The 24,591-nt window shown below is 43.5% G+C and overlaps 1 protein-coding gene and 1 long non-coding RNA gene across 3 annotated transcripts in view; one reads left to right on the forward strand and one right to left on the reverse strand.

Annotated features, from left to right (window-relative positions):
* LOC119953352 overlaps positions 1–1,954 on the reverse strand; it is a 55,340-nt gene extending 53,386 nt beyond the window's left edge. Inside the window, exon 1 of one of the 2 annotated variants that reach the window (XR_005458004.1) lies at positions 1,749–1,954. This is a non-coding gene — a long non-coding RNA (uncharacterized LOC119953352). The remainder of the gene's footprint in view (positions 1–1,748) is intronic. The other variant, XR_005458003.1, reaches the window with a different exon arrangement.
* Positions 1,955–3,451: 1,497 nt separating this feature from the next.
* The window catches only part of LOC119953347 (myosin-1B), a 44,393-nt gene continuing 23,253 nt past the window's right edge, over positions 3,452–24,591 (forward strand). The window contains exons 1-17 of the mRNA XM_038777534.1: positions 3,452–3,484; positions 4,360–4,411; positions 8,923–9,138; positions 9,251–9,394; positions 9,497–9,653; positions 11,099–11,126; positions 11,245–11,359; positions 17,641–17,733; positions 17,894–17,957; positions 18,074–18,172; positions 18,287–18,390; positions 18,479–18,617; positions 21,410–21,528; positions 21,641–21,790; positions 23,242–23,412; positions 23,545–23,848; positions 23,960–24,030. Coding sequence (XP_038633462.1) covers positions 8,935–9,138; positions 9,251–9,394; positions 9,497–9,653; positions 11,099–11,126; positions 11,245–11,359; positions 17,641–17,733; positions 17,894–17,957; positions 18,074–18,172; positions 18,287–18,390; positions 18,479–18,617; positions 21,410–21,528; positions 21,641–21,790; positions 23,242–23,412; positions 23,545–23,848; positions 23,960–24,030 — 1,962 coding nt within the window. The 5' untranslated portion in view covers positions 3,452–3,484; positions 4,360–4,411; positions 8,923–8,934. The remainder of the gene's footprint in view (positions 3,485–4,359; positions 4,412–8,922; positions 9,139–9,250; positions 9,395–9,496; positions 9,654–11,098; positions 11,127–11,244; positions 11,360–17,640; positions 17,734–17,893; positions 17,958–18,073; positions 18,173–18,286; positions 18,391–18,478; positions 18,618–21,409; positions 21,529–21,640; positions 21,791–23,241; positions 23,413–23,544; positions 23,849–23,959; positions 24,031–24,591) is intronic.

Below are 24,591 nucleotides of genomic sequence, written 5' to 3' on the forward strand. Positions count from 1 at the left end.
TTGTTAATAATGATCTTTAGGGCATCATGATCGGCACAGGCATGCAGGACTGAAGAGCCTGTTCCTGTGCTCTACCTTTCTTTGTTCTTTGAAGATTTTGTGACCCGGTTGTGGAGTATGCTACAGTTGTAATACAACCAATAAAAGGTACAAAATAGCAATTCATTGCTAACATCAACTGATATATATGCAGGCGATGTAATTGGGCTCTGTAGCCACTCTGCTGCTAGTGCTACGGATGTTAACTTGACTCTAGAAGGCAACAGTGTAAGATTGGGTGAATGTTGTTTGGACTTGGCAGCACAGTTTTGGTCTAGTGTGCAGCTTGATTTGAACTGCATCGGGTTTCTGGATGGTTTACAAATGTAAGCAGACATTTCTAAGGGTGCGGGTTCCCCATTCCCATGCTATCAAGATATGGATGGAACATTCTCCCCAAGCTGAAAGGTGATTGGCGGCAGGACTGCTGAGAGGCGAGGGTTCTGATGTTTTTGCAGAGAGAATCTTTGGATGTGGTACAGGAAAGTGGAGTGTAAACATTGGAAATACGAAACAGTGGCTTTAACATTGTTCCAACATTACTAGCAGTTTAAGTCACAGTGCCTCTTGCGAGTGGGAACCTAAAGATCTCTCTTGTTAACACAACTGTAAACAGGATCCATGCCTTCCAATTTTCACACTTTTTGATTCAGTTTCCCTGATTTAGTGGGGCATTTTTTGGTTAAATATTCTGCAACTTCCTGCATCACTTTGACCCAGCCCATGGTTAAACATTTTATACTTCTGATGGAATCTAGACTGGGACACGATTATGGGCCCATTTCTCGGCACTACCCAACGCGTTTTCATTGGCAGCTTCTTAGCCAAAACGACAATGCGGTAAAGAATATACATTTTAACTATGGAGCTCCTCAAATACATCTTGAATTCCAGTTCAAAACCTGTGCCCATGTATTCTTCCCATCTTTCACCCATTCAACTGCAAAAGGACAGCATTTTAAAGGTTTAATCTGACAGCCTCCACATTTTCAGAGTTGAGATATGAGCCCCCCACCCCATGGCTAACTGTTTCTAACTTTGCTGGCTACTCAGATAGGGCCATAAGAAATAGGAGCAGAAATAAGCCATTGGGCCCATCGCGTCTGCTTCACCATTCAATGAGATCTGATATGATCTTCATCTCTACTTTCCCGTTTATCCCCATAACACTCGATTCCCTCACTGATCAAAAATGTCTATCTCAGCCTTGAACATACTTAACGACTCAACCTCTACAGCTCTCTGCGGGAAAGAATTCCACAGATTCACTACCCCCCGAGAGAAATTCCTCCTCGTCTTTGTTTTAAATAGACGAATTCTTACTCTGAGATTATGGGTCCTAGTCTCTCCCTCAAAGGGGTAACAACCTTTCATCATCTACCTGGCCAAGCCCGCCTGACAATCCCATATATCTCAATAAGGTCGCCTCTCACAATGCTTACAGTCTCCCGCCTTTGACATTGTTTAGATAAGGTCGGGAAAAGGTAGCTCATTACACACCGGCAAACGAAGTTTTCATTTCAGCCTCGTTATTGAACAATATGTATTTTAATCAAGTGAATGGAAGCCTCTTGCTGCAGCCAGTGTCTGAAGCTACTCACCAAAAGTCACTGCCAAAACTTCCAGTCTGTGCCGTTCTATATATACAGTTTTCTCCTAAATAGCTACTTTAACTCGGTTTGAACGTAAATATGTTATTTTATTCTTACATTTAGAAATGTTCTCTGCTGCAGTTGAAAAAGTGGCAAACCTCGAGCTCCCTCCAGCTGAGCATCCGACTGGGAACAGCCCCCTCTCCCCCCCGAGACCGCCAACTAGTTAGAAACCGGCCAGAAACTAATTCCACGTGACAGAGCTTGTCACAGCCCACAGTCACCCGAATACAGTTTTGAAAAAGCGAGACAGAAGGGCGGGGAGAGTTGTCTGTCAGACTGATTTGAACGGACTCTCATGTTGATTAATTAGTAAAGTGCGTGAAGCAAAAAGTAGAGTCCAGTCGAACATTGACACAGAAAATTGACACAGCTCGGGAAGCTGCGGCGCCAGGAGATTCCGTAACATTTACTTTCAGCCGGTTTCTTTCCCCGGCTGCAAATTTTCGTCTTTGTTTTGTGTTCCTGGCATGTCAGGGTCGTTTGCAGGGCCAGCATTTGCTGCCGATCCTGAGTTAACCCCGAGAAGGTGGTAGGCGGTGCCCCGCCCCAGGCGGTGTAAATACATCCCAGGCAGTGCTGTGCTGGGTGGAGGAACCAGGATTTCTGGGCTAACCGCAGGGAGAGTTCCAAAGGTGCAGTGTGGCCCCGGGGGTGGGAGGGGTCGCTGCTCTTGATGTTTTAACGCTTTCCTTTCGTCATTTGCAACAATGTTGTAAACATGGTTAAGTAGGGAGTGATCATAATTTTACCGATGGTCTACCTCCCACCAGTCCCAGTACTACAACGTCTTTGTCCGAATGATAGGCATACAGGGAGTTCCCAACGTGAAAATCCCCAAACCTTCAGCATCCTGTCATTATGCTCTTATTTAACACATTATTCTGTGGTGGTGTTTTTTTTTAATTTGTGGAAGGAAACATAACATTTTACCTTCTGGAGTCATTGTGTGGTTCAATTCACATTTGCATAGCCCTCCCCCATGCTTTTGGAATATAGTATCTGTAACGAAACACACTTGACTGTAAAAACATTTTCTCTAGAACAACATCTGGTAAAAACTCGGAGTTTTCCTTTTGTTTTAACTGCCATAGAATGTAATCTGAGTTGCAAGTAATTCGGTACAGCGGTGTTCCAGAGGGTGTAATTAAAAAGATGTTTTTTAAAAACATCACAAAGTGAAATTGGCTCTGTTGTGATCCTACCGTTGTTTAAGATCAAGACTGCGTTCTGACAACCAAAACCTCACCTAACAGACTGAATTTGTGGCTAGTTGAGAACTTTCAGATTTCTTGTCTTATTTCTTACAAGGCTCCCTCGACAAGTTTAAAAAAAACAAATCCATTATACTGCCACTATCCCATTCACTGATGCTGGGCTCAAATGGTGCTAACTGCCTACACAGCCCCAGTATTCTTTGAACTTCATTACAAATGATGAACTAATTCAGAGTAGACATCTTCGCGACATCGCTAGCGGGCAAGTTATCGTCGGTATCACTCACTCGGTTTATATAACCATCTCTGTGGCTGTGTAACAGCGTCAGATCGGTCGATCTTTTTAAATGATTTATGACTTAATCGTTCCAATATCTCAGGAGTTACATGCTTTTCTGCTAATTATAACTCTGGCCCGTGAGAATGATAGTTGACAACCTCATCAGGGCAACGAATCGGGCCAATTGTTGCATTCTCCATATTTGGAAATGACAGCCGCTGAGTCGACAACATTCTTCTTTTAAAAGCCGGTGGAGAGGATGACACTGGGCATCCTCCACTGGGCGGAACAGCAAGGTAGGTTCTGATGAAGTCTCTGTCTCCCAAGTTATGCATCCGGCATGGAACGGACATGGTTATTGAGTGTAGGCATTAGGATCGTTCATGCTGTTGGGAAAATCATCCGAGAGTGAAATAATAATTATTGCTATTTCATTGTTATACATATAGGCACTGCGGATTCCCTCTGTATCCACAATGCTCGGTTTAACATTCTTTAGCCACCATACCTGTCTGATTATATTTTACAATTGTCTCTTCCTTTCTCTTGGTTTAAAGTGACTTGAGATTTTTGGCTTAAAAAAACAATTACAAAATTCTCCCAGTAGAATAGAATTGCAACAATCCATTACAAACATCGATTCATTGGCGAAGGTAATAGTAATAATAATCTTTATTGTCACAAGAAGGCTTACATTAACACTGCAATGAAGTTATTGTGAAAAGCCCCTCGTCGCCACATTCCGGCACCTGTTGGGGTACACAGAGGGAGAATTCAGAATGTCCAAATTATCTAACAGCACGTCTTTTGGGATTTGTGGGAGGAAACCTGAGCATCCTGAGGAAACCCACGCAGAGAACGTGCAGACTCCACACAGTGGCCCAAGCTGGGAATTGAATCTGGGACCCTGGAGCTGTGAAGCAGCAGTGCTAACCACTGTGCTACCATGTATCCTGCACGCTCAGTCCTGAACTTCAAAGGAAGCCGCGAGCTGTACAAGTTCGGCTCCTGATTGGCAAAAAAGAGCAGGGAGCTGTTATTGATCTTGCTGAAAGAAATTGGGTGGGGAAGACCTCTGAAATCGCGGTCGAAACGCAGCATTGGAGACCCATATCTCACATTGTTCGAAACAAAAGGTCAATAAAACACGTTTACTTCTCTTTGCTTACAGCTTCTGGCGTCTATAGAGGATTCATTATTTCCAGCTGCTTTTAGCGAACGAGGTAAGATGGACATTGTGCCTGCATGAGCATTGGTTTCTGATGTACAAGAAAAAAAAGAATTGGTTGTAAATGCCTTGAATGGACTGCACTCAGTGACATTGGAGGTGGCGATTGTAACTTGCATGGCCGAATCAGGACAATGGAAATAGTCTCAAGATGTCTCACTAAGAACAATAATCGTTCAATAAATTACACTTCCATATAGCCAAACAAATATATAACGACTTTTTGGGGGGTAAATGTAGACATCACACCAAACGGAATCGAGAAAGATGAGCTGGATCTGTGTGTGTGGACTGATAATGAGCTTTGTACTCTAGAAATGCATTCTTACTGAACACAAGTTGCCGCCAATCGGCCTTCAGAGAGCAACTGTGTAATTGTGTGAAGAATGCATTTCAGATGTCACTGGCGCTTCTGAATGTGATACTAATATTTAACAGTGGCAGTGCATGATGTAGGGCAGTCAGCAGGTGCCGTGTTAAAAGAAACAATCTAGCCAGCTTTACGAAGGCTCGGAACATACGATACTACTATGGCGAAACCTTGCGGTGTGCAACATATATTCGGATCACGGTGAATGGTTGATTTAAATATGGTATTTAAAACTCAACAAGAGCCTCCGAGTTCCTGTAACGTTGGCCAACATTGCGAATTGCTAGTATTTGGCTTGGTTTCTTCTTACTAATATGCAAAAAACATATTGTTACAAGTATTCTGCCTTTCTCTGACGGTACCAACAAGAAACAGTTCAGGCGCTAATTAATACGGAAGCTACAAAACTTTAGACCTGGAGGGTTTAGCGTTGGGTGCTCAGCAGATAGGACTACACTCGTGCTGCCCACATTTTATTGCTACCAGTCCCGTTATACCACAATCTCTGGCCTGAGATCAGTGTCTGCAGCCTGTAAAGTCACACTGCATCATTTTAATAACCAGCACGCATGCATAAACTAAGGTTATGCCTATGGTATATGTTCTCTGCCCAAAGGCAGGTCCTTCCCTCCTGATGCTCCACCCTGCATCGTTTTCTGGGCAGTACTTGACACTGGTGTATTCCCCTTGCCGCCCACTCTCAGGGGTGCGAGCATTAAAAAAACAAGATGAAGAAACGAGGAAGGCAAATTGGCTCACCTCAGCTCATCCATTTAGAAAGTCTCCAACCCAGTCCCAATTTGAAGCTTAAGTCACTGCAAGACTTTATCTCCGCTACTCCAACTGGGAATCTACACCAAGTTCTAATAAGTGGATGCCTGGGCACTTTTAAGATTTGGCTTGAACCCCATGTTCTGTGGATCCTATTGGAGATGGTCTGACATTTCCTGTTTCCCAAGATTTGGCAAGCAGATTAACTCTGTGTCTCCTTTAGGTGGAAACTCATTTGCATGGGTCAAGTTAGTTGGTAGCAAAATTGATCACATAAATCTTAGACTGAGTTCTCTAGTTTCCAGCGCGTGTTTCTCTGAGGCGCACCATTCACTGGCAGCGGGATCCTATCTTCCCGCCACTTGTCAATGGGTTTCCCCATTGACGCAACCTCACAACGCTGGGAAACCTACGGGCTTGGATGTGCTGCCAGCGGGAAACAGAATACCAACGACCTGAGAATTCCGGCCCTTATTTTCTAGCCAGAGAAAAAAAAGGATGGAAGCAATCTAAAGGCATACTGCATGATTCTGCAGGAATCAATATGGGAAATACACCAGTGTGACATTCCTGATCAAAGGTTTGGAATGGGAATCACTAGAATAAAGGAAGGAGAAAAATAGACTGCCATGTTCTATCAAATATGGTGGGAATTGACAGAAATAATTACCTAATGTCCCCCAATGACCAAAAACAAGGTCGTCATGTACACACTGTGAAGTCCATTTGTTTCCATTTGCTTATAAACAATATTGTTTTCAATTACAATACCACAATGGAACGAGCTACCAAAAGCAAAAAAACACAACATCATCACTTTTCTTCCACACAAGTTTAGGCCAGAAGTTATTGTAATAATAATAATCTATTATTGTCACAAGTAGGCTTACATTAATAGTGCAATGAAGTACTCCGGCGCCTGTTCGGGTACACAGAGGGAGAATTCAGAATGTCCAAATGACCTAATAACACATCTTTCAGGACATGTGGGAGGAAACTGGAGCACCCAGAGGAAACCCACACAGAAACGCAGAGACTGTGCAGACTCCACACAGACAGTGACCCAAGCCGGGAATTGATCCTGGGACCCTGGCGCTGTAAAGCAACAATGCTAACCACTGTGCTATCTTGCCACCCATAGCCATCTCTGATTTCTCCAGGTGGTAGTGAGCCACCTTCTTGACCGATTCCAGTCCATGTGGTGTAAGATAGATATATCCACAATGTTGTTAAGTAGGGAGCTCTAGGATTTTGACCCAGTGACAGTGCAGGAACAGTGACATAGTTGCAAGTCAGGAGAGTGTGTGACTTGGAGGGGTGTTTTCATTGTCCAGATAAATGGTAGGTGGTGCTTCTAGTTTAATTCCTTTACCTGCCTTAAGTTTGCTGTAATTTGATGCAACTAATTGCTGTGCAAGGCCAGTTAAGAGTCAACCACATTGCTATCATGTATAGACCAGATCAGGTAAGGATGGCTGACTTCCTAGAGGACACGAGTGAACCAGATCCACTTTCATCATGAAGGAATATAAGAACTGGGAGCAGAAGTAGGCAATTCAGCCCCTCGAGCCCACTCCGCCATTCAATATGATCATGGCTGATCTCCTCTCAACCTCAACTCCACTTTCCTCTCTGTTCTCTGTAACCCTTCAACACATTACTATTTAAAAATCTGCCTTTCTGCTCGTTAAATTTACCCAATGTCCCAGCATCCACCACACTCTAGGGTAGTGAATTACACAGATTCACAGCCTTTTGAGAGAAGTAATTTCTCCTCATCTCTGTTTTAAATCTGCTAGCCATTATCCTAAAACTATGACCTCTCATTCTAGATTTCTCCCAAGAGGCAACATCTATTCCACATCTACTTTGTCAATACCTTATATCATCTTGTATACCTTAATTAGATCTCCTATCATTCTTCTAAACTTGAGAGGCTACAAGCTTAAACTGTCAATCTCTCTTCATATGATAAAACTCTCATAGAAATTTCAGTGCGGAAGGAAGCCATTCAGCCCATTGAATCTACAGTGGCCCTTGTAAAGAGCATCCTACTTAATATCTGAAAACAATCTAATCAGCCTCCTCTGAACTGCCTCTAATGCATGTACATCCCTCCTCATATAAGAGGACCAAAACTGTGCACAGTACTCCAGGTATTATTTCACCAATGCCTTGTACAGTTGCAGCAACACTTCCCTCTTATATTCTATTCCTTTTGCTATAAAGGCCAAAATTCCATTTGCCTTCCTTATTTGCAAAAGATGTGCAGGTTAGGTGGATTGGCCATGCTAAATTGCACATTAGTGCCCAAAAGGTTAGGTGGGGTTACTGGGTTACAGAGATCGGGTGGAGGCATGAGCTTGGGCAGGGTGCTCTTTCCAAGGGCCAGTGCAGTCGATGAGTCGAATAGCCTCCTTCTGCACTGTAAATTCTATGATTCTATGATTACCTGCTGAACAAGCATGCTAGTTTTCTGTGATTAATACACCAGGATACCCAGATACTTCTACACCAAAGCACTCTGAAGATTCTCCCCATTTAGATAATAAGTTGCCTTTCCAGAATGGTTTCCTGGTTGCCTTTGTTGGCTTTTCGTTCCAGATTTGTTAGTTGAATTGAAATTCCACCAGCTGCCATTAGCTATGGACTGTTGGTCCTGTGACATTACCACTGCACTGCACCTCCCCATGACCCATCGAATCCCTACAAAGGAGAAGGAGGCCATTGGGCACATCGAGTCTGCACTGACCCTCTGAAAGAGCACACTAACCTAGGCCCAATACCCCCCACCCTATCCTTGTAACTCACACTTAGAAACAATTTAGCATATCCATTCCACCTAACCTGCACATCTTTGGACTGTGGGAGGAAACCGGAGCACCCGGAGGAAACCCACGCAGACACGGTAAGAATGTGCGAACTCCACACAGTCGGCCAAGATTGGAATCAAGGTTGGTGCTATGAGGCCACAGTGCTATCCACTGTGCCACCATGCTGCCACATCTTTAGATTATTTCCATTTAAATGTTTTTATCACCTCAGTGGGTCCTGTCTGCTTTCGCAAGAACTACCTGTGCAAATGTTGGCTGAATTCAGGTGCTGGTTTGTAATTCCGGCACAGATAAAGCTAGAAGCAACGGCAAATCGCCCCACACCAGGTATTTGTCAACACTTGGGTTGGCGTGTGGTATGTTCGGAGAGGTAACCCAGTGCTCAAAAATATAACTGTTTCTTGCAGCTTGGGTGCAATGCAAAATGGACACCCAGATATGTTACGCTGGGCTGAAGTTAATTTTTTTTAAATACCTTTCAATCACATTCTAACTGCTTTCAAAAACGTTGTTTTTATTTTGTTTTGACAGTAAACTGCAATCATGAGCTCGGATGCAGAAATGGCAGTGTTTGGGGTGGCGGCGACGTTCCTCAGAAAGTCTGAGAAGGAACGACTTGAAGCCCAGAACCGCCCCTTCGAAGCGAAGACCTCGTGCTACTGCGTTGATGTGAAAACTGAATTCACCAAAGGCACGATCAAGAGCAAGGAAGGCGGCAAAATCGTCGTTGAAACCTATGAGAAGCAGGCATGTACTTGGGGGGGGGGGGGGGGGTTAACTTTTTTTAATAAAGTTTCAACTGCGGTCACATTTTTTTTCCCCCCAAAGAATCTAAAATAATATTTTGGTTATGTTGCAGACCCTGACTCTCAAAGACGACCAGGTCTTCCCAATGAATCCTCCAAAATTCGATAAAATCGAGGACATGGCCATGATGACCCATCTGAGCGAACCAGCCGTGCTGTTCAACCTCAAAGAGCGTTATGCAGCCTGGATGATCTATGTAAGTGAATGCACCACTGAGAAATAAAAGCAGAAAAACGATTTACTTATTGTGAGAAGGTTTTCGCAGAATTCTGAAGGGCTTCCAATTCTCTTACTTTAGACCTACTCTGGGTTGTTCTGTGTCACTGTGAACCCCTACAAGTGGTTGCCAGTGTACAACCCCGAAGTCGTGTCCGGCTACAGAGGCAAGAAGCGTCAGGAAGCTCCTCCACACATCTTCTCCATCTCTGACAACGCCTATCAGGCCATGCAAACTGGTAAACAGGAGACTTTACTTATCAATGCAGTAATCAACATCTGGGTTGGCATTTTCATCAGTTAAATTAAATATCGCAGGGTGTGGGTAGGGTGAGGTAGGGGATCAAAGGTGAAGTGTCACCATTCTCCATCATTGCCCCTCTGCCCTTTGATGAACTCGTGAACTAGCCCTGAAAAAATAATTTCATTTTCATCAAATGTTGATTAATAATTAATTAACATATTTTTAAAGCCAAGCTTTATAAAATATTTTTAAAACCTGAATATTATACCTTTATCCCAATCTTTAATTTTATTTGCCAAAAACTGTTTAATAGTTATTGAATTTTCCTGATTGGAAGTCTGTGAAAATCCTTTAATCTAATTGGCAGCTGGAACAGCCTTATGATATCAGTGCTGGCCAATGCCAGTAAAGACCCAGTGAACTTCACTACAATCAGTTACATGGAGAGAGTCTGATCAGAGAGATTGCTTGACCTCTCAGCCAGACTTATTTTGTAGTCAATGGCGAAGGTTGTTGCTTGGATGATGATGCAAAATCCACGTCATTACATTTTGCAGGTTCTTTTTTAAATTTACATTCATCTTCGTAGCCAAAGATTTGATGTTGACCCACATTGGTGGCAGTGACTTTATCCAACACAAGTCAGCCTTGATACTTTGCATCATTCCGAAAGCATTTTACAAGGTACAGTTGAGAGTCATGTGGCCTCATTTTTGGCTTTTATAAAAGTTGCAGTGGCCAAGCATCTCCACCACTGGCTGGAAACACTGGCACGTCCTCCAAGTGTCTTCATTGCATCCCCTGGCCTGAACCTCTAGCTTGTCCTCTGAATATCTCTTGAAGTATTCGATCTTGACATTTGGATACCATTTTTATGCCCCTTTCTATTATCCAAAGCCACTAAATTTCGCGAGACTAATCATTGACTTACAGACATTCACCAATTTTAGGCATACCCTTTGCACAAGAGGGCCTGTTTCAATCTAATAACCCTTGATGTCACTTCATTTCCCACTGTTCTATCTGTTATCGGTGTGGCTCTGGCAAAACACAGGGTATTTTTTATACTTTTGACATACAGTGGCATATTCCAATATTCCAATTCAGACACCTAGCTTTGGTTCTCCATGGGAATGAAGCTGTCTGTCCTTGCAGATTACGCTTTTATTTTGGCTCGCCTTTGCCATGTGACCCATTGCCTTTTTTAATTGTTTGCTGTCCCTTTTCTAATGTTATCTGCACTGGCAAGAAATAGTGGTCACATAGGGTGATGCGGAGGTGAAACAAAACCTGCAGATGTATATAGGTATTCCTGGGATTACGTGATAGCAATATTCTAACACATTTTCTGTTTAAGTACTTCTCCTAGTAAGTTACTGGGGCATATACTGAAGGACTCCCAGATACTCTAACAGTTATATTTGGTTTTTCTGTTCACAGACCGTGAAAATCAGTCTATTCTGATCACGTAAGATTTTTAAATTCTCATATACATATTTAGCACCTGGAACTTGTGACGCTTTTGATTTAAAAAAATAAAAAATACCTATTTGGAATTTTTTCTTTGTTCCTTGTTCCGCCCCTAGTGGAGAATCTGGTGCCGGGAAGACTGTGAACACGAAACGTGTCATTCAGTATTTCGCATCAGTGGCAGCCAGCAGTGATGCCAAAAAGAAGGAGCAAGCTATGGGCACACTGAAGGTAAATCGACACCATCTGCTGCAAAGACATGGTTAAACTGAAGAAAACCTGAAAGGTTCAGCTATAAAATGGCAGGAAATCACTTGCTGATAATGTCCTGGAAATAGTTTGCAGACGCAAGATGATCAGCAGCAGTTTAGCTCATCAGATGGATGCAATTATGTCATGGTCTTTGATTAACATTTTCCATAAAATTATGTTGGAAGTGCTGCATGGAAAAATGCCACTGGGCTTAACCTAATGTTGGTGGTTATCATCCATGGGGGTCAGTCGTCATAAACTTAAGGATTCTATCTGTTCCTGTAGTAATCCACGGAAGGCAGAAGTTCCGTCACCACACCAATATTTATTTACAATAACGATATTACAGGAGCAGCTACAAACAATGCTGCTAGCAGTCCAGTCAACTTAAGACTGCTCACAAAGACTACATAGGTGCTTATATGGGGCCCCTCAATGAGCTATCAATTGGCCAACCAATAAAGCCAATTGGAGTTCATTACATCCCTCCCCCCCCCCCCCCCAAGGTCCGAGGAATTCCTGCCAGCTGGCATTCCTCTGAGGTTCTTCCTGCTCCTCATGTCTTTGTCACCTCTGTGTCGTCCGCCGGGTCATTTTCCGAAGTGGGCGGGGTGTAACTTATAGGTGCCCGTCTTTTCCCTGATGACCTCCTTGGAAGTTGTTATTCCTCCTCCTGGGGGAGAGGTGTCGCAGCGGCCTCGTCGAACGTGTCCATCTCCGACTCTGACGACTGGATGCCGGGGTCTGGAGAAATTGCTCGGGGCTGGGGTGTGGGTATCCTTTCCGTCTGGGCTATCCCAGCTTGTGGCGGTCCTGCTTCGCCTGCCTCCAGGTGTGGTTCCGCTGCCCTTATTTGGTCTAGGTGTTTCTTCAGCACCTTACCTCCTATCGAAACCTCATAGGATATGGGCCCTGTTTGGGACTCTACCGTGCCTTTGACCCACGTTGGTCCATTCCCATAATTCCTGACCCAAACCGGTGCCCCCACCTGGAAATGTCTCTGCTACCGACTATTATCATGCCCCCTGCGTTGGGCCTCCAGTTGTTTCTCCAGTTTCCCCGTTAAATTTGGGAAAAGGAGACTCGGCCTCGTTCGCAGCCGCCTTCCCATTAAGAGTTCAGCTGGCGGTATGCCCGTTGTGGAATACGGTGTGGTCCTGTATCAAACAGCCAGCGGGAGAGCTTTGTGTCCATTGACGCTGCCGGCTGCTTCTTGAGTCCCGCTTTAAGTGTCTGGACTGCTCTCTCTGCCAGGCCGTTGGTCGCTGGATGGTAAGGGGCTGTTTTGATGTGACGGACTCCGTTTTCCTTCAGGAATTTTCCAAATTCCCCACTTGTGAATGCCCTTCCGTTGTCCGACACCAATACCTCCAGAAGTCCATGTGTTGCAAACGAGGCCCTGAGCTTTTCAATTGTCGATGCTGTGCTTGCCCGGTGGACGTCCAACCATTTGGAGTGGGCATCCACTATCACCAAAAACATTGAGCCCATGAAAGGGCCGGCGTGGTCAATATTCAGGCAGGTCCACGGTCTTCCTGGACATTCCCACGGGTGCAATGGTGCCGCTGGTGGCACTCTTTGCCCTTGTTGGCATTCCTGGCACCGACGTACCAAGGCTGCTATGTCTGTGTCCAAACCTGGCCACCAAACGTAGCTTTGAGCTAGCGTCTTCATTTTAGACACCCCTGGGTGTCCGTGATGTAACTCAGTTAAGATTGCCTGATGGCCCTGAGCTGGGACTATTACCCGGGCTCCCCATAATAGGATACCGTCTTCTACGGTTATTTGGTCCCTTCTGCTCCAGTATGGGTGCATCTGGGGCTCCACTGGTCTTTCCAGTTCCCCTGTTAGCAGTAAATGCTTCATCTTGGCTAAAACTGGGTCTTTTTGCATCCACAACCAAATATGTTGTGCGTCTACTGGTAGGGTGTCCAAAAAATTTCGAGTCATTACTGTCTCCTCTACTTTTGGTATTTGCGGCGGAGTGTCCGGGAGGGGAAGTCTGCTCAAAGCATCTGCATTTGCTACTCGCGTTCCCGGTCTGTGCTCCAGAACGTATCTATACGCTGCCAGTAGCAACGCCCAGCATTGGATTCTAGCTGATGCAATCGGCGGTATTGATTTGTCTTCTTTTAATAACCCTAATAGCGGCTTATGGTCCATCACTATGGTGCATTTCCGCCCGTACAGATACTGGTGAAATTTATTTACTGCGAATATCACCGCCAGTCCTTCCTTCTCGATTTGGGTGTACTTCCTCTCAGCCATCGCCAAGGTCCTCGAAGCATAGGCTATTGGCTGTTCTTCCCCATTCCTTCCTCTATGGGCTAAGACGGCTCCTACCCCGTAGAGGGATGCATCACAAGTGACCACCAACTCCTTCCTTGGGTCATAATGCTCTAGGACATTTTTTGATGACCGCTGTTCCTTAATGTCCCTAAATGCTCGGTTTTGGCGGGCGGACCATTTCCATTCTTGCCCCTTTTTTACTAGCTGGTGGAGAGGGTTCTAGGATGGACGCCCTATTTTCTATAAATTTTCCATAATAGGTTACCAATCCTAGAAATGATCGTAACCCTCCTGGACCGTGGTGGGAGCTGGGGCTTCTTTTATTGCCCTTACTCTGTCTTCTAATGGGTGTAAGCCTGACTCGTCAACTTTATATCCCAGGTACGTCACGTGTGGGGCCAGAAAAACACATTTTTCCCTTTTTAGCCGTACGCCTGCCTTTGCGAAATGCCTGAGAACTTCCTCCAGGTTCCTTACGTGTTCCCTGTTCGTCCTACCCGTGATTAAGACATCGTCCAAATAAATTGCCACCTGCGGTAGTCCCTGCAAAATATTTTCCATTGTACGCTGGAATATAATGCAGGCTGATGACACTCTGAAAGGTAGCTTAGTATAACGAAAAAGGCCCTTCAGGGTGTTGATCATAGCGAACTTCTGGGAGCCCTTGTCCAGTTTCAACTGCAGGTAGGCGTGGCTCATATCGAGTTTTGTGAACAAAAGCCCACCTGTCAATTTAGCATATGGGACGTCTATTTTTGAGATTGGGTATTTGTCCAGCAGTGCGTATTTGTTTACCGTCTGTTTGAAATCTCCACAGAGACGTATCAAGCCGTCTGGCTTCAAAATTGGTACCACCGGCGCTGCCCATTCCGAGAACTGTACTGGTCTGATAATGCCGTCGCGCCGTAACCTTTCTATTTCGTCATCTACTTTCTTCCTTAATGCAAAAGGTACCGGTCTGGCCTTACAAAATTTCGGAAGGGCTTCTGGGTCTACGTGCAAAGTTGCTTTGGCGCCTATGATTTCCCCCAAACCTTCCTGGACGACCTCCGGGTATTTTTGGAGTACTCCACTCAACTGTCCACTTCCACTCTGGAAAATTTTCATCAAATTTAATTTTGGGTCTTTCAGCCAGTTTCGTCCAATTAAGCTCGGTCCGGAGCCCTCTACTATCGTCATCGGTAATCTGAGCAATTGTTTCTCATATTCCGCGGGTACACTAGTCGTGCCTAGAACTTCCAGGGGTTCCCCCGTGTAGGTTTTAAGTTTTGTCGATGTTTTTGTTAGGGTTAGTGGCTGGAGTCCATCTTTGATTTTTCTAAATGTTGCCACTCCCATTACTGATACGGCCGCACCCGTGTCTCGATTTCCATTATTGTCGGCCGCCCGTTCACCCGTGGGGTAATCTTAATGGGTTCTGCTTTCTTCGTTGCAATATTATATAATTGTTCCCCTTCGGAGGAGGATGGGGCGTCTAGGCTGTGCACTTCCCTGCGTCCCCACCTGCTATTCCTCTTTTGCCACCTCCTTCTAGGGTTTCTGTCGCTGTTACCCCACTCTGTCTGGTGCCAGAAACGGTGCTTCTCTGTTGGGGGAGCCTCAGCCGGTACTTCCCTCTGTCTCCAGTTAGTCCTGGCAGATTTGGGGGCAGTTCTGGGGTTTTCCTTTTTCCGTCTATTCCTCAGGCTTTTCCTGAGAGTGGCTATCTGGTAGCAGGATCCGTTGTGGTAGTCCCTCTCACAGGTATCTACCTCCATTGGCATGCCCTGTAGTTCCTGCGCCCCACTTGCTGCCTGTTCTTGGGACAGTGCGAGCTGTAACGCCTGCCTGTAGTCTAGCTCCGTTTCCGCCAACAGGCGTTTCTGTATTGTGAGGTCGTTTATACCACACACTAACCGGTCCCGAAGTATTTAATTTAGCGTCGGGCCGAACTCACATTTTTCCGCCAGCCTTCTCAGGGAGGTGAAGAAATTCGTGACTGACTCCCTGTCTTGCCGCTTCGCTGTGTAGAATCTGTACCTACGCAAAATGAGGGGTGGTTTTGGGTCGTAGTGCTCTTTCACCAATTCCGTTACTTCTTGGAAAGTTTTCGTGTCCGGCGCATCGGGATAAGTCAGACTACGTATAATGGCAAAAGCGGAGGGTCCGCACGCCGACAGCAGGATAAGCCGTCTCCTTTCGTCCGTCAGTATATCATTTGCCCTGAAGAAGTAACACATTCTCTCCACATACTGGGACCAGTCCTCAATAGCCGGGTCGAATGCCTCTAACCTCCCAAAAAACGGCATTTTTAAAATGGCAAGGCTTACCCTCCGAGTGCGGCAGCTGGTCTCCGCAAAATTCTTAGTTTACCTCGTCGCCACTGTAGTAATCCACGGGAGGCAGAAGTTCGGTCACCACACCAATATTTATTTACAATAACGATATTACAGGAGCAGCTACAAACAGTGCTGCTAGCAGTCCAATCAACTTAAGACTGCTCACAAAGCCTACACAGGTGCTTATATGGGCCCCCTCAATGAGCTATCATTGAGGGAGCTCATACTCCAATTGGCCAACCAATAAAGCCAATTGGAGTTCATTACAGTTCCCAAATCCCTTTATTCGCCTGGGTGGCAGGGGTGGGGGTGGATTGGGGGGGGGGGGGGGGGGCGGAATGGAACATGGGGACACAGCCTCAGGATGAGGGGCTGATCATTTAGAACTGAGATGAGGAGAATGTTCTTTCCTCAAATGATAGTGAATCTTTGGAATTCCCTACCCCAGAGGGCTGTGGATGTTCGATCATTAAATACTTTTAAGGCTGGGATCGGCAGATTTTTGGCCTGTTTTCGAGGGGGGAGGAATTCCAGAGCATAGGGCCGAATTAGATGAAGGAACAGACACCAATTGCAGAACAATTATAATCAGCGACTATTACGATCAGCTGAAGAGGCCAGAATTAGTTGAGCGCAGATACCTCAGAAGTTGGTGGGGCTGCATTAGATTACAGGAGAGGCAAGCCTTGGAGGGAATTAAAACCAAGGATGATCATTTTAAAGTCAATACGTTGTTTCAGCAGGAGCCAATATAGACCAGCGAGCACAAGCGTGACAGGTGAATGAAACTTAAGTGCCAGTTATGACATTGGCAGCAGAGTTTTGATTGACCTCAAATTTATGGAGGCTAGAATGTGGGAGACCTCCCAGGATTGCATTCAAATAGTTGAGTCTTGAGGTAGAAAGGCATGAATTAGGGTTTCAACAGCAATTGAGCTGGGACAGGAACAAAGACAGATTATGTTATAGAGGTGGAAACAGGTGTTGTTAGTGTTGGTGGCAATATGTGATCTGAAGCTCACCTCTGGATCAAATATAACACCAAGGTTATGGACAGTCTGGTTTAGCCTCACAGTGGCCAGAGAGAGGGATACAATACTGGATGATAAACAGTGCAGGAGTCGAGAGATGGCAGTGAGGTAGAGTTAGTTGTCTTCATTATATATGTGAAAACTAATGCGGTGTTTTTGGATGCCAAGGGGTGACCAGTATTTAAGAAATATGAGGGGTACAAGGACAGGTCCCTGCGGGACACCAGAGGTACAGGTGCATGAGAGAGATGAGAAGCCATTGCAAGTGTTACCTTGGCTGCATTTGGATAGTCATGAATAGAACCAGGCAAGAGCAGTCTCTGTTTCTATCTCCGGTAATACATTCTACAGCCTCACAGGCCCCTGAGTAAAAATAAAGTTTACCCTCCCTGTTAGAAGTTTTTATATCCAACACCTTCATTTCAGACTCCTCAACTATAGTTTGTTTTCTGTCCCATCAAACATCTCTCTCAAATTGCCTTGTAACCATGTGTGTTCTCACACTGGAGTCAGACCTAATTGTCTTTTTTATACCCAGTGACAGTTAAATATCATTATGTTTGTGTTTATTCTCCAATTTATTAGCTTTTTAATTATTAACACTCGTCAAATGTACTTCTAGGGAACTCTGGAGGATCAAATCATCCAGGCTAACCCTCTCCTGGAAGCTTTTGGTAATGCCAAGACAATGAGAAATGACAATTCATCTCGCTTCGTAAGTGTTTGAGCAGCAGCAACATAAAATTCGAAGATACCTCACTTCTATCCACAAGAAATTGACTACAAAAAAATCTCTTGTCATGCACATAACACTCAGTTTGTGAGATGCCATTCGAGCAATGTTAACCAGTGTTTTCTGCCATTCTAATTCTCAGGGTAAATTCATCAGAATTCACTTTGGAGCCACAGGAAAACTGGCCTCCGCTGATATTGAAACTTGTAAGTATTTATCTGGTTCAAATGTACTAATTAAGGTTTGAAATGCTGCAATTAATTAATGGGGGGGGGGGGGGGGGCGGCAATGTTCCTAATTCGTTCTGATGCTCCTAATACAGATCTACTGGAGAAATCTAGAGTGACATTCCAACTGAAAGCTGAAAGAAGCTATCACATTTTCTACCAGGTTACATGCAACAAAAAACCAGAACTTATTGGTAAGAGATCTTAACATTAACTTCCTTGAAAGTTCCATCAATTGTTGCTTTACTTTTTATTGCGAAATGAAAAACACCAATTCATGCACTACACTAAACCTTATTTGATTTCAGATATGTTACTGGTTACCACCAATCCCTACGACTTCCATTTTGTTAGTCAAGGCGAGATTACTGTTGCCAGTATCAATGACGAGGATGAACTGATGGCTACTGATGTAAGTTCAATCTCAATGGTTGTGAGTTTAATATCCAACAATATTTCACAATATTATAATGTTATTGGTTGTTCCTATTGGTCCCCAGGAAGCTATTGACATTTTGGGCTTTACAAATGACGAAAAGATTGGCATCTATAAACTCACTGGTGCAGTAATGCACTTTGGTAACCTCAAGTTCAAGCAGAAGCAACGAGAGGAACAAGCTGAACCTGATGGCACTGAAGGTATCATGAAAGCAATTTCATATGATTAGAAACATTGTAAAGCACGAATGAAGATTTATTTTTTTGCACCTCAGATTTTAGACAATGCACATTGGATGATAAATTTCCATAAGTCGAATAGGGCAAGGGAAAGACCGTCAGTGTCCACCTTCAGTAGATGCATGGATAACTGAACATAATTGTCCACCTGTTCTGAAGAGTGACCTTTTGCCAAATCTGTGCTGCTGGTGCATGTCATCCCTCATTCTTATCCTTCTCATTGTGACTACACTCAACTGTTCATGTGCTATTTTTAGCAACAAATCCTACTTGCTAACAGTAATGGGTTTCAAATGTTCTACTGATGTTAGATTGTGCAGAGGGAATTTGTGAAAAGTGATATGCTGCGTCATTTGAATGGCAGGGCAACATTTTGTGTTTCGTGTTCTTTTGTTTTGTGATGAAGCCATGGTTGTGCTGGCTGCTTGTCGGAGCTGTCCAGCAATTCACATTCCCTTGATCTTTCCCCATAATGCTCTAAATTTACCCCCTTCAAATATTTACCTAATTCACTTTGAAAATAACCTTTGTATCAGCTTTGATCACTGTACTAAGCAGTGCGTTCCAGATCACTCTACTAGCTGCATTAAATAAAAGATTGCTCCTGATTCCACTGGTCTATAAGTATTTTAGTATCAGTAGCTGAGAGAGGGAAAAAAATAACCATTATGCTTACATTTTGTGATTTGTTTCGAGCATAGTTCTTAATTCATCATGTCCAATTGCTCCCAGTGACGAAGACAGACATAGTTCCACCAATACTTCATGTGAATATGACACAGGCCAGGTTTTATGGAACTGGGATTTATTTCAGTTTGAATGGAGATAAGTGTTGAAATGTCACACAACCACCAAAATACATCAGCGTAGTCCTCAAGACAACACTTGGGCTGAATTTCCTCAGGGCCCACCCTATCCATTCTAATAACTCTGCCACAGCTTTAGGAGAAACCCTTAACCATTAGGTTATGGCAGTAAAGTGGGAGCCATTCACATATTAAAACATCTCAAGGTGCCTCACGGATTCGATAGCAAGCAAACCTTGACACCAAGCCACAGAGGGATCTTCATCAAAGAGGTAGGTTTTAAGGAGCGTCTTTAAAGAGGAGAGAGAGGTAGAGATAACAAGCTTGACATGGAAATTCCAGACACGAAATGGCGAAACAGGAAGGATTGAGCAGTGATTGCAGGAATAGGGGTATGGGCATGAAGGAATTTGAACACTAGGATGAGAATTCTAAATCTGAGGTGTTGCTGAACCAATAAAGCACCATAAATTCAAGATGAAATTTAAAGTGGAACAAAATGGCTAGAAGAAGGGAAGACACAGAACAGAGGTAAGACAGGTAACTGTGGTGATGCATTTTGATTGGATGAATGAAGAGAAGCAATATAAACAAAATGGTACAAAAGGAGCATAGCAACAGAGGTAGCTGGGAGTGTATGCCCTCAAATCCTTGAAAGTGTCATGACAAGTTGCAAATGGTGTTCAAACAAATCTCATGGATCCTTTAGCTTTATACATTGAAATGTAGAATGCAGAAGCAAGGAAATCACTGGTTAGGCCAGAGCTGAAATATCGTAAGCATTTCTGGGCATTGTATTTTAGAAAAGATGTTAAGGCACGAGAGAGAATGAAAATGAGATTCACTAGGACATCCAGCAAGTCAGTCAGCCTCTGTGGGGGGAAAAAAGGGCTTTCATTTATACAGTGCTTTTATTGAGCACTGGATGTTTGGAAATGCTTGAAGATAATGAAGTATGTGAAATGATTGCTGTTGTAATGTAACTGGTTGACATGGCAACCAGTTAACAGCAAATTGCCACAAACAGCAATGAGTTGATGGCCAGATAATCTATTTTTGTGCAGTGAATTGAGGGGTAAATATTGATCAAGACACTGGGGATTACTGAGAGAGAAAGAGAAACAGAGTTAACATTTCTGACCAGTGATCCCAAACACCATCAATTGGAAATGGTAATCTTGCTTCTCTCTGCAGGTGCTGACTGAGCTGAACATTTTTGGTACTTTCTCTTTTCTTATAGCAGAGGAAGTGAAGGGAAGATTTGATAGAGGTATTCAAAATCATGGAGTATTTTGATAGAGTAGGCAAAGTATTACCAAGGGCAGAAGGTTTGGTAGCCAAACAACAGGGATCTAAGGTAATTGGCAAGAGAACAAGTGATGAGATAAAGGGAATTTCTTTTTAATGGTGATTTTTACTATCTGGAATGCACTGTGTAAAGAATGAATCCATAGAATCCCCACAGTGCAGAAGGAGGCCAATCGGCCCATCCAGTGTGCACTGACCCTCCGAAAGGGCACCCTACCTATGCCCACACCCATACCCCATGTAACCCCATCTAACCTTTTGAACACTGTAGTGCAATTTAGCATGACTAAGCCACCTAGCCTGTACATCTCCTGACACTAAGGGGCAATGTTTTTTTAACCATGGCCAATTCACCTAACCTGCACATCTTTGGACTATGGGTGGAAACTTGAGGATCCAGAGGAAACCCACGCAGACACGGGGAGAACATGCAAACTTTGCACAGAGTGTCAGAAGGAGATTTAATAATAACTTTCAAAATGGCATTGGATAAATGCAGGAAAGGGAAATATTTTCAGGGATATATGAAAAGGGCGAGGCTGTGGAACTAATTGGATAGTTCTATCCAATAGCTGACACAGGAATGATGGCCAGTCTCATTTTGTGGATTGTGATTGGAACATTTTTCTCCTTTTTTAGTTGCTGACAAGATTGCTTACCTGATGGGTCTCAATTCTGCTGATCTACTCAAAGCTTTGTGTTATCCACGAGTAAAGGTCGGCAATGAATATGTGACGAAAGGTCAGACGGTGCAGCAGGTACTGTATTCACCCCTGATGCTAAAAAGAGATTCTTGTGAAAAAGCTTATTAAGATTTAACTGAAGTTGCTGACACATATTCTGTCACTGATGCATACTTTGTCTTCTTAGGTACACAATTCTGTTGGTGCCCTTGCAAAATCAGTCTATGAGAAAATGTTCTTGTGGATGGTTATCCGTATCAATCAACAGCTGGACACAAAACAGGCCAGGCAGTATTTTATTGGTGTGCTGGACATTGCTGGCTTTGAAATCTTTGATGTAAGAGACAAAACCTAACTTTGTGGCCTACCTACCCTCCTATATCTATTTAAATGATAATACTTGATATTTTGTATATGGAAATTCAATATCTAGTGTACTCTTTGGATGACAGAGTTAGAGTATGGGGGAATAATTGCCTCAGAGTACAGTGATCAAAGTAGTCCTCATTTTAAAGTAATTCATTTTGTCTTATTTTTGTATTTCCATTATAAATTTCTATGTATGCATTTAAAATGAAAACTGTTTATGTAAACTTGCCATGCTGTATTACACTTTTCTGCCTCTAGCATTTTAGCTCCTCCATTTGGAATATGAGAAGTCTTGCAACACCAGGTTAAAGTCCAACATGTTTGTTTCAAACACTAGCTTTCAGAGCACTGCTCCTTCCTTAGGTGAATGCTCTGAAAGCTAGTGATTTGAAACAAACATGTTGGACTTTAACCTGGTGTTGTAAGACTTCTTACTGTGCTCACCCCAGTCCAAAGCCGGCATCTCCACATCATGGAATATGAGAGTTACTGGTGTCAGCTATGGCTCACTGACTGTCAACACTCTCACCTTTGAATGAGAAGGATGTTCCAATCCCATTTCAGAGACTTGAGCATGAAATCCCAGGCTGACACTTTAGTATGACTGAGAGAGTATTGTGCTGTTGAAGGTGCGAGGAGGTATTCCGTGGTGGCTCCTTTTGTTCTCTCAGGTAGATGCAATAGAACAGCAGGGGAATTCGTCTCGGAATCCTGAGCAGTAATTTGCCCTCAACTAGCACAAATTATCTGGTCATTGCTGTTTATGTGACCTTGCACTATTGTTTGCCTTCTTTCCTCCATTACAACAATAACCACAGTCCAAATCAGTTAACTGGGTATAAAGTACTTTGAAAAATGCCGAGGTCATGTCAGGTGCTATATCAATGCAATTGTGACAAGTTACTCGTGACTAGTTTATGTAGGTTGTTTTCATTATAGTAAGGGATATATGAGTTTTTAATATAAACTCTTCATAAGTTCCACAGCAGTTGTATTATTTTATAATATATTATGATTCAATTTCTTGTCAAGATAAAGAACATATTTCAGATAAAGCTAGGTTAGGGGACAATGAATAATTGGACCCAGTGTACATATGTAATGCAATCTTCATTCTGTTGTTATTTTCATATCGATAAAAAAATTGTAAATTCACATTTATAATGGGATTACTGTGTGAACTTCTCACTCAATAAATGGCACTCTAGCACCTCTACTGGGGTTGGGTGCAATTACATGGTGTAAAATGTAGATGGGCAATTTCCATGATAAGTGCAGATGTATAATTAAAAAGGGAAACATTGAGAGGTATTACTTACAAATATAAAATGATGCTTACCTTCTTGATGATTTTAGTTGAAACAACTTGGACAGTCCAAATGAGAACTAAATAACACTTCAATTGTTCTATACATTCAGTACAACAGTTTGGAACAGTTATGTATCAACTTCACCAATGAGAAACTGCAGCAGTTCTTCAACCACCACATGTTTGTTCTGGAACAAGAGGAGTACAAGAAGGAAGGAATTGAATGGACATTCATTGACTTTGGTATGGATCTGGCTGCTTGCATTGAACTCATTGAAAAGGTATGGAAATCAAAATGGGGATTATATAGAAGAATTACTGCTCACAGTGGGCACATAACATGCAGCTGTCGTATATAATTTATTTGATATCTGATGCACTTAAATCCAATATATGTATATTTCTATTAACAGCCCATGGGGATTTTCTCCATTCTGGAAGAGGAGTGTATGTTTCCCAAGGCTTCCGATACTACTTTCAAGAATAAACTGTATGACCAACATCTTGGAAAGACTAAAAACTTTCAAAAACCCAAGCCTACAAAGGGCAAGGCTGAAGCTCACTTTGCCTTGATTCACTATGCTGGCATCGTGGATTATAATGTCACTGGTTGGCTGGAAAAGAATAAGGACCCACTGAATGATACTGTTATTGGGCTGTACCACAAGGCTTCCCTGAAACTCTTGCAGGCACTTTACACTGGTCATTCTATGGAAGGTACAATTTAATTTGCTCACAGCGGTTTTATTAATTTTGAGAATATGTTGACAAGCTGCTAATATTGGTCCATCACTTTCCATTACTAACTGGTGAAAATATTCTTGGCAGCCGAATCTACTGGCAAGAAGGGAGGCAAAAAGAAGGGTTCATCTTTCCAGACTGTCTCGGCGCTGTTTAGGGTATGTTTTCTTTAAAATGTATCACAACTGTATGATTTAGTCATGAAGTGAAGAAGGCACAGAAGGCAGCCATTCATCCCACTAAGTCTATGTCTGGATGGGATAAAGGTATGCATATTAACAATGTTTCACTATTGTAATTAAATGAACAGAGTTTCAACAGTGAGAATCTTCTGGGCGGCACAGTGGTTAGCACTGCTGCCTCACAGTGCCAGATTCAATTCCGGCCTAGGGTGGAGTTTGTGTTTTCTCCCTCTGCTTGGATGGGTTCTCCGATTTCCTCCTATAATCCAAAAATGTGCAGATTAAATGAAATGAAATGAAAATCGCTTATTGTCACGAGTAGGCTTCAATGAAGTTACTGTGAAAAGCCCCTAGTCGCCACATTCCGGCGCCTGTCCGGGGAGGCTGGTACGGGAATCGATCCGTGCTGCTGGCCTGCTTGGTCTGCTTTAAAAGCCAGTGATTTAGCCCAGTGAGCTAAACCAGCCCCTTGGATTGGCCATGCTAAAATTGCCCCTTAGTGTCCAAAGATGTGCAGGTTAGGTGGGGTTGTGTGGA

This window comes from Scyliorhinus canicula, chromosome 18, assembly GCF_902713615.1.
Source record: "Scyliorhinus canicula chromosome 18, sScyCan1.1, whole genome shotgun sequence".
NCBI lineage: Eukaryota > Metazoa > Chordata > Chondrichthyes > Carcharhiniformes > Scyliorhinidae > Scyliorhinus > Scyliorhinus canicula.